This window comes from Lemur catta, chromosome 1 (genome assembly GCF_020740605.2).
Source record: "Lemur catta isolate mLemCat1 chromosome 1, mLemCat1.pri, whole genome shotgun sequence".
Taxonomy (NCBI): domain Eukaryota; kingdom Metazoa; phylum Chordata; class Mammalia; order Primates; family Lemuridae; genus Lemur; species Lemur catta.
In genome coordinates this window covers 111,601,761-111,611,211 of record NC_059128.1, presented here as the reverse complement: position 1 = coordinate 111,611,211, position 9,451 = coordinate 111,601,761, and the positions used below count along the sequence as shown (strand labels likewise).

General features: G+C 57.6%; 1 protein-coding gene across 3 annotated transcripts; it reads right to left on the bottom strand.

The window, feature by feature from the left end:
- Positions 1-147: 147 nt before the first annotated feature.
- Positions 148-8,459, bottom strand: MCOLN1 (mucolipin TRP cation channel 1). Of its 3 annotated transcripts, XM_045547351.1 has the most exons (15): positions 8,286-8,383; positions 7,828-7,942; positions 6,227-6,432; positions 5,167-5,334; positions 4,924-5,089; positions 4,449-4,557; positions 4,110-4,206; positions 3,855-3,954; positions 3,628-3,734; positions 3,348-3,497; positions 3,149-3,250; positions 2,628-2,750; positions 1,804-2,019; positions 476-606; positions 148-375 (listed from the first exon to the last, which is right to left on the bottom strand). In XM_045547351.1, exons 3-15 carry the CDS (start codon positions 6,314-6,316, stop codon positions 339-341), a joined length of 1,596 nt encoding a protein of 531 aa, XP_045403307.1. In that variant the 5' UTR covers positions 6,317-6,432; positions 7,828-7,942; positions 8,286-8,383; the 3' UTR covers positions 148-338. The 3 variants fall into 3 exon arrangements, with proteins under 3 accessions (XP_045403307.1, XP_045403293.1, XP_045403300.1); XM_045547337.1 differs by lacking the exon at positions 7,828-7,942 and having other exon boundaries at positions 8,286-8,459; XM_045547344.1 differs by lacking the exons at positions 476-606; positions 7,828-7,942 and having other exon boundaries at positions 8,286-8,458.
- Between the last annotated feature and the right edge of the window lie 992 nt (positions 8,460-9,451).

Here is a 9,451-nt window from a genome sequence, read left to right as displayed (position 1 = left end):
CGCAAGGCGCGCCGCAGCCCCGCCCCCCGCCATGCTGGGAAGGTCGCGCAGCCCCGGCCATGCCGAGTGTGGCTGCACCTTAAAGGGGTCACAGCCCTGTTGGCTCAAGGACGGCCCCTCCCGCTAGAAATGAGAACCACACGTTTCTTTTCCCTTTTATTTAACACCCACCCAATCCCTGTCCTCCTAGCCGGTACCCACGGATCCGACCCGACTGGCCTAGGCCCTCCCCAGGGCACGGCAGGGAGCAAGCAGATCCTTTAACGCAAACTCTAAAAATAAATAAGCAGGGGTCTCGGCAGTCCGGGGGCTAAGGTCCAGTGGCAGTCGTGGTGGAGTCAATTCACCAGCAGCGAATGCTCTTCCGAGGCGTCCCTGGAGGCGGAAAGCAAGGAACAGGGGCAGCAGTTCTCTCTGGCACGCCATCTTTCCCCCAGCCCCCATCCTGGAACAGACCCCTGACTTGGACTCGAACCTGCCACAGCAGCAGAGGAGGCTGCAGGCTGAGCCGCTCCCCCGGCGGAACTTGCCCGAGGTGGGGCTGTCCTGGCACTCCGCGATGTAGGCCTGGAGCTCACTCATCTCTGCGCCTGAGCCCCCCGGGTGCTGGGGGAGACATGCCAGCAGGCCTGCCTTGAGAGCAGCCCCTACCTGCAAGGCCCTTAAGGTCCGCCCTCCCCTCCAGCCACCTGGATCTATTTGCTGTTCCTCGGATAACTGATGGCTGGGGAGGATTCCGCCTCTGGGCCTTTGCACTTGCTGTTCCTCATGGTTTGCTTCTACAGGGAGACCCTCCCTGACCCCTGAGCACAGACACATGCTGCAACGGCATCAGCCTGGTGCTCCCAGCACCTACAGTGGGGCCTGACACAACCTGGGTGCACCTTGTGCACAGCTGGGGGAGCAGAGCCTAAGGCTGCAGCATGTGCCTGATATCTAAGTGCTAGAGCAAGACCCGAGGTGGCTCTGAGGGCCTGAGTAACAGGAACATGTCTGTGGCAATGCTTGAATCCACTCATGGGGAAAGGGGGCACACATATCTGCCTGTGACATAGGACGAGGTAGAACCTTCTAGCAGAGCCTTCTCTCCTCTCAACCTCAAGGAGCCACCATCTTTTCTCCAAGTCCTTTCCAGCTACAGGACTTTGCCTTGGCTGTTTCTTCCCTTGGGCTCCCATCTCTTCAATCTAGAACTCTCCGCTGTCCAATGGGGTAGCCACTGGCCACACTGGCTTTCGTGCCCTTGATACGTGGATGGTACAAGTTAAGAACTGAATTTGGAATTATATTTCATCCGAATTAAAATCAAAATGTAAATAGTCACATGTGTCTAGAATTTAGTACTGGACAGAACATCCTTCCACTCTTCCTTTATACCTCTCACCAGTCAGTCATTGGTCATGGGATGTCCATTCCTGTACCATCCATCTTGCCAACTGGCTTTGGACAGAACACGTACACCCAATTTCCCCAGATGCCCAGAGCCCAGCACAGAGCCCGGTCCTGGGTTTTGTTTGCTGAAAGAGTCCTGTCTGCCTGTGACACCCACATCCCAGTCTGTCTGCTTTCTCTCCCCTGAGCCCTGCAGGCTGCAGGAAACCCACTGTTCCAGGTCACCCTCTTTTTGGCTTTGCAGGGTCTCCTACATTCTCTCCCTGGGTCTTCCCTGCTTGCCCTGCTGTGTCCCCAAGACCTCTTCATGGCTGATGCCAAGGGACCTGGAGTCCAAACTTAGGGCCCTGCATGCGTGTGGGAGCCCAGTGGTGACAGGGGGGAGGGGGCATGTGGCACCACTCGGCTGACCTTGATGGTGTCATAGGCGCCGGTGATGAGCGCGATGAACAGGCTGAGCACCATGTAGATGAAGAGGCTGATGAAGGAGTAGAGGTAGAGCTGGGAGAAGAGCCAGACCAGGCTGCTGCGGCCCTGCTGTGCCTGCATCGCCGCGAATGTCACGAACATGTCATCCCCGTTGATGAGCGAGAACAGACACTCCGACACCATGGACAGTGAGCGGAACTGCAGCGGGGCAGAGGGGTTGGAGGGAGCTGTGGACACAGCTGGGGGCTGGGGTCAGCAGTCATGCTGGGGCCAGCTGAGGGTCACCATGTCAATGGTAAGGTGCCAGGGTTAACGACAAGGTCATAGGGCAGACCTGTAGGTCTAGGGAGATAGAGCTGTACGTAGAGTAACTCAGGTCAAGAAAGGGCCATCAGCAACTGTGACAATGATATAAAGTCACAAGGTCAATGTCAGGGTCACCAAAGGCCAAAGGGGACAGTGCACAGAGTACCAACAGTCACCTCGGGGTCATCTAGAGGTCACTGTGTCAATAACAAGGTCATAGAGTCAATGTCAGGGTTATCAAGGGTTAAAGTAGACAGTGTTAGAGTACCAGCAGTCACAATGGGGTCATCTGGGAGTCATGGTGTCAATGACAAAATCACAGGGTCAACGTCAGGGTCAGATGGCAAAACTGCTCCAGACCTGCTGGTCAGGCCCCAGGGGCTGAGGTGGGTCTGGCTCAGTGTGATCGGGTCTGGAGAGACACAGGGGTCAAAGGGCTTAGGGAGCCAGGGACCCTCCCACCACAGGCCACGAGCACCCCCAGCCGTGGTGGCCCCTACCTTCACGTGATAGGGCCCCAACACAATCCAGCCACAGAAGCAATAGCCCAGGTAGATGACGGCCACACAGCAGCAGAAGCGCATGACGCTGGGCAGGGCCACCCGCAGTGTGGCAATGAGAATCTGTGGCGGGGCAGAGGGGGGGTCACATTGAGGGGTGGCCATAGCCCAGGTCAGGCGTGAAGCAGGCAAAGCATCACGGAGGGCACAGCAGGTATGGCCACAGGAGGTGCCGGGAGCTTAGAAGGGGCAGGGCTGTCCCCAGGGAGTCTGAGGATATCCCACCGCTGGACTTGGCTGGGTGGGTACAAATGGGAAGGCTCTCGTGGCCCTGCCCAGGTGCAATGACAGGTATGTCTGGGTGGGCAGGTATGAGGAAGAGGCCTGCAACAGGCTGTCAGCGATTTCAATGGCTGGTGAATGCTGTGTGTATGGATTTATTTTGGTGGGGGGACATGGGGTGGCACGTGGAGGGCTTGACACATCCTGGTCCAGGCTCTGTCTGCATGTGGGAGACTCACATTGTACTTGTGGAAGAAGGTCAGATAGCGGATGACACCGACCCAGACGAGCAGCGTCGAGGTGCCCAGGAGGATGCTGCAGACATCGTAGCTTGCCAGGTTCTGGGGATGGGAGCATCGTCACCCCATCTGGCGGGGAGGACATGGTCCCCTGCAAGAGCAGAGGAGCCAGGACAGAGCGTGCGTGGGCAGGACCCACCTTGGCCTCAATGCCAATCTTCATGATGGTGCCCGAGATGGTGAGCACATCGCTGGTGACCAGGAGGATGTACCAGCCGTTGACGAATTCCAGCCGCTCCCACAGGCTGATCACCTGTCCCCGATGCCGCCACATGAACCCAACGAACTCCTGCAGGAGGAAAGCAAGGTGAGGGCCTGTGCGGGCACGGGACCCTCGAAACCCTCGAAACCCCCGGCCTTTATCACCCCAGAGCCGGGCGAGGTAGGCACTGGTGGCACATGTGACACTGGGCCCTCACGTTCTGCAGTAGGAAGCCACGTAGCAGTGAGCGTGCACACAGCAGGAAGGACAACGAGCAGGTGAGGATGACGACCACGTCAAACAGGAGCCGGAAGCTGTTGTCTCCTGTAGGGAGGGACAAGAGTGGCATGGAGCCTTGGGCAACCAGGCTGGTTCTAACTGAGCAGGGGGCTCAGGGCTAACTCGGGGAGAGTCAGGACCCGGGACTGGGGCTCGGGGGCTCACCGTGCCTGAAGACACTGGGGTGCTTACACTCCTGGATGTGGGCCTGGGTCTCCAGGCTGATGGGGACACGCCCACTGTGCGCTTTATTGTCAAATGTGATCTGTGGGGGCAGGAGAGGGCAGGGTGAACCTCTGCAGCTCCAAGTCCCCAGACGCGTGTGACAGATGGCCCGTCCTGCACCAGCCAGGCTTCCCCCATCGTTCCCCCAACACGTGCCCTCGACTAGTGCTCCCCAGATCCCCTGAGGGTCCTCACCAGGACACTGAAGGTGTAGCAGTCTGGGATCTCGTTGTTGATGAGGCTTTGCAGGTTGATGGTCTTCAGCTGGAAGCGGATGGTGACGTTGATCAGCCTATGGGGGATGCTCAGGTGAGGGGCAGAGGGCTCTGGAAGTTCCCTCCCAGCCCCAGGGCCCCAGGGCCCCAGCCCCAAGCTGACTCTGCAGCTGGCAGGGGAAGTGCTAACACAGCAGGTGCCAGTGCGGCAGGGCCCCTTCCCCTGCCTGTAGGGAAGTGGCTACCGGGGGTGACAATGCCTGGCACCCTGCCCTCCTTCCCCCTCCCCAGGGGGCTCCCTCGAGCAAGCAGGCAGTACTTGTGGAATTTGAGCGTGAGGTTCTTGTAACTGGAGCTGCCATCCAAGAGGGCGAGATCATCACTGGGGGGTGGGGGGGGTCGCTCGGGGGGGTCCACCAGGATGCACTCTGAGGACAGGGAGTCAGGGAAGGGCCTCAGGGGGCGGGGAAGGCCAGGCTGGTCTCCCCAGAGTCCCCAGTGGCCTTCTTCCCTCCTTCACTTCCCACTCGTGCTTAAATATCTGCCCTTTCTCCCCATCACAGGGCCTGGTCTGTCTCATTCCCTACAGAGACCCTAGGGCCTGGCACTCCGTGGGCGCCCCAAATGCCCAGTGAATGAATGATATTAAGAAATAGTGCCCGGCACCTTCTGTAAGCAGAACTAAGCAGACATCAAATTATTAATGATCATGACAGCCCCATCTCACAGATGAGTGACAGTCATAGCTTGTGATTTTAAGCTCTGAACAACTAAGCTCTGCCGTGTCCACTTACCAGTGACCACCATCGGGTCAATGTCAAAGGTATCATTGGCTGGGTCCACGTGGCCATGGCGGTAGTACCTCTGGCACAGAGCCAGCGCCGAGCCATTGGCCCAAGGGCCACCCCCACCCCGGACATAGGCGTACCGGCCCAGCGACACATCAGGCAGCATCAGGTACTGTGGGGAGAGCAGGGGAGGGTTATCAGCTCTGCCCATGCCCTGCCCTGTGCCCATCTGCGCCTGCCCAGCCGCACCTGGTCCACGGCGTGGAAGATGGCTTGGTAGAGCTGTTCCCGCGTGTAGGCAGCAAAGGTGTCATCTGCCCCGTCTGAGTAGCCCAGCAGGAAGAGGTGTCGAAAGGCAATGGTGTTTTCTTCTCTGAATGTCACTGCTAGCTGATTGCTAAGCCCGAACAGGATGAGCTAGAGAGAGGGCAGGGGAGGTTGGCACTTCAGGGATGGGGCCTCCCTGGGGGCACAGGTGGAGGCAGAGGAAAGGCAGGACCCTAGGGACGTCGATCAGCTCCACCCACACCCACCGTTATGTCCCCAACAGCCAACATAGAGTGTGCACTGGTGCATCTCATAGCAGCAGTTAATTTAGCCTGGGCAACATAGCAAGACCATCTCTACAAAAAATTTTAAAAATTAGCCAGGCAAAGTGGCACACGCCTATAGTCCCAGCTACTCAGGAGGCTGAGGCAGGAGGATTGCTTGAGCCCAGGAGTTGGAGGTTGCGGTGAGCTATGATGATGCCACTGCATTCTAGCCCAGGTGACAGAGTGAGACTCTATCTCAAAAAAAAAAAAAAAAAAAAAAACTTTTAGAAATGATCATTAACTGTTTACTGGATGCTGGGTTCTGTGTTAAACCCCCACACACCTGCAGGGTGAGTACCATGACAGTGCCCCCTTGATTGAGGGGAAATTAGAGTCATGGTAACATGCCTAAAGTCACAGCCTGAGATTGAAAGCAAGAACTTAGAGTGTGGCTCAGTCAGATTCATAGCCCAGCACAGGGCCTGACATGAGAGAGGGTGAACCCCATTCCAGGCCTGGGTCAATGTGGCATCAGATTACCCAGGTTCAAATCCCAGCTCCCAGTGCTAGTTGCTGTGTGACTTTGGACAAATCGCTACCTCTCTGAGCCTCGGCAGCTGCATCTACACAATGGGGGCAACAGCAGTGCCAGGACCTTTTGTCATTATGCTGCTGTAAGGAATCAGGACTAGGGTCCCATTCCAAGACTCTCTCCTTCAAGGAGCACAGCGGCCACACGTGCCATCCTGCTGGGGCCCCCGCTGGGCTGGTCTCACCTGCACAGTGACCACCAAGATCTTTACCACCTGCAGCATCAGTTTGCAGGGCTTGCGGCCCTTGGCTCGAAACTTGTCACAGGGACTCATGAAAAAGTACTTGAGGCGACGACGGAGGTCTTCCTCTTCTGGGGGGGTCAGAGGGGCCGGTGAAGCCCCCACCTGGGTCCCATATCCAGGGTTGGGGGTCAGAAGCCGCTCAGTCTCTGTGGGAATGGAAGAGGATGCTGGGGACCATGTAGGGTCCCTGCAACAGAGGAGGGAGCACATGAACTCTCCCCACTGCCCCACACTCCTGCCAAGAAAGAACTTTGAGAGGTTTAAGGGAAACCAGGAAATCTGCAACACTGTATGGACACATGCAGCAGTGCTGCTCAGGTTCTAAATCCGGGTTTGAGAGGCAAAAGAGCCTGAGCCGACTGCAGCCTCTGCTGCTCCCCAGCCTAGACAGGACACGCAACCTTCCTGAGCCTCAGTTTCCTTGTCTGCAAAATGGGCAATAATCATCTCCCACAAGAAAGCTGAGGATTGGATGCTTACAAAGCATTTATCACAGGGGCTGGTATACAGTGACTATCCGAACATTCCATCCACGTTCCTGTTGTTGATTAGTGGGGAGATAATGAAGTGTTTCCCCTGGCTTGTCACGGGGCATTCAAGGCTCCCAGGCTTGGCCCAATTCTTGCCTCCAGGCAAGAGTGCAGAGCTCAGCCCACATTCCAGTTTTTTCTAGACAAATACTCAAAGTATGACTTCTGCACTTATCATAGCCTCGCCCATCGGCTGACCCTCTCACAAGCCACAGGCCAGGAGAAGGGGTGACCAGTAACAGTACTAATAATGGAACACAGTTGCTGAAGACTCAGTGTATCTTTCATAAGGCCACCAGCTTCTGGAAATCACACAGCCCTAGGATCAAATCCCAGACCTGCCATTTCCCAGTGGGGTGACATAAGATGCCTCCGTCTCCTCATCTGAAAAGTAGAAATCAAAAAAGTCTACCCCTAAGCTGAGCCCCTGAGGCTGCTCTGAGAATTCCGTTAGACAAAGCAGGTAAAGACCTCAATAATTCTTCAGCACACAGAAGCTGTTCCAATCACTGTTTTTGCCTTCGAGCCTAAGAGGAAGATCCACGGTTTCTGCAACTGCTAGAGTCACAGCCAGTCGTGATAGCCCAAGAACAGTCCCTGACACACACCCCCTAGAAGAGCCATGCGACCTTCCGGGGCCTGGCCCCTGCTTGCAAAGCTGTCAGAATAAATGTGGATGCTGTCAGAACCTCCTGTGCAGAGAGGGCCCCTCCCTTTGGAACTTGGACGCTGTAGCTGTTTATGAGTCGGTCCCAAGAGAAGCCGGAGGGCGGGCTCTGCCTCCCAAGCTGGGATCACAACTAACACAATCCAGACCCTACCAGCGGGTACACCTAAGGATAAGTGTCCCCAGCTACCTCCAGAAGGGGAGGCCAACACAAGGGGTCTTCCTCGAGCCTCCACAGTGAGAGGTGACAGCCACAGGGGGTGGAAGCCTGCGTTTAAGAAGGCGGAGCTTGCATGGGTTTGGAGATTTGAAATTGAGTTATTTGCCTAAAGGAAATCCAGTACCTCCAGCTCTTCGCCTGACTTTAGGGAAGCTGAGCCTTTGCCTCCTGGAACCGGGAAGGGAAACCTGGGAGTCTCACGGATGGGTTGGAAAAGCTAGTGCCCGCTGTCTGAGTTCCTGCAAAGTTGTGCAATCGGAAACCAGGCTCCCAGTGGAAATCCTGGGAGAGACCGGCGGCCAGCTCGTTCCTCGAGTGTAGGAACTCTGAGCAGAGCCTGGGTTCGGGAAGGGGGGTGACAGGCGTCCCGCCACCTGAGGTCGGAGCACCTGGTGCCCACCCGCCGCTCAGGTTCTAGGAGCCGTCCGCGCGTATCTCCACCACCGGGGGGCGGAGAGGTCAGCAGCGGAGCTGAGAGAAAGGAGATGGGGAGCCCCGCCGCCCGAGGTCGGGGAAGCTGGCCGCCCGCCCGCCAGCGCGCTGCATGCAGCCCGGGACCCGCTGCGCCGCCCGCGCCCTCACCTGAGCCGCGCCGGCCCGCCGGGGCTGCCATGCTGGGCCGGGGAGCGCGGGACGCCGGCGGGCGCGGCGGGGCAGCCTGGGTAAGAGCGCCCAGCGGCTGTCACGGCGGCCTCGCTCCCTCGCGGCGCTGCTTCAAACCCACCCGCGTCAGCTGATCTGGGTTGCAGTCACGTGACCAGAGAGCCCTAGTCCCCACGTGACCGGATCCGGTCCCGCCCCCTGGGCCAAGACGACCAGCGCCCCCCCACCCCCGTTGCCGGAACTGCGCATGTGTGCCTCAGCCAGCGCCCTGCGAGACGAAGGCGGCCGCGAAGTCCTAGCGCCGACTCCCTCTGGGCTTGCGGGGGTGGATGGGCTGGCTCTGAGCCTGGCAATTGGCGAGCTGCGCCCTGGCTCCCTGTCATGCCCCGCGTCTGGTGCCAGCCTCGTGACTTCGATGTCCAGAGCTTGACCCCTTACCCTCCGCGGTGTCTGGTGATGACCCTGCATACTATCTCAAGGCTGCCTTTTTTTTGAGACAGAGCCTCATTCTGTCGCCCTGGCTAATGCAGTGGAGTTATCAGAGCTCACTGCAACCTCCAACTCCTGGGCTCAAGGGATCCTCCTGCCTCAGCCTCCCGAGTAGCTGGGACCACAAGCGAGCGCCACCAGGCCTGGCTAATTTTTCTATTTTTGGTAGAGACGGGGTCTCCCTCTTGCTCAGGCTGGCCTCAAAATTCTGAGCTCAAGCGGTCCTCCTGCCTTGGCCTCCCAGAGTGCTAGGATTACAGGCGTGAGCCACCGCGCCCGGCCTAAGGCTGCCTTCTTCCTTTCTCTCAGAATGTCCTTCTGTCCCCCTCATCAGGACCAACAGCAAACCCAATTTCCTAATTATGTAGGAAATAGAACCACTTATCCCTACCCCTATGGCCCCCAGCCATAAGGGTCCTCCAACATTCCTGGCCTGGAACATTGTAGCAACCTCCTCCCTGATCCCAGCTTCTCTCCACACTGTTCTCCACTCAGCAACTAGAAGCATCATCAAAGAATAATTCTCATCAGTCCTCTACCATAACCTGCCCTTGGCTTCCCATTGCTCTGAAATGACAAGCAAATTCCCCACCTCCATGGGTCAGGAATCTCTGGTCTGGACCCGACCTACTCCCATGGCACACCTATGGCCCCAG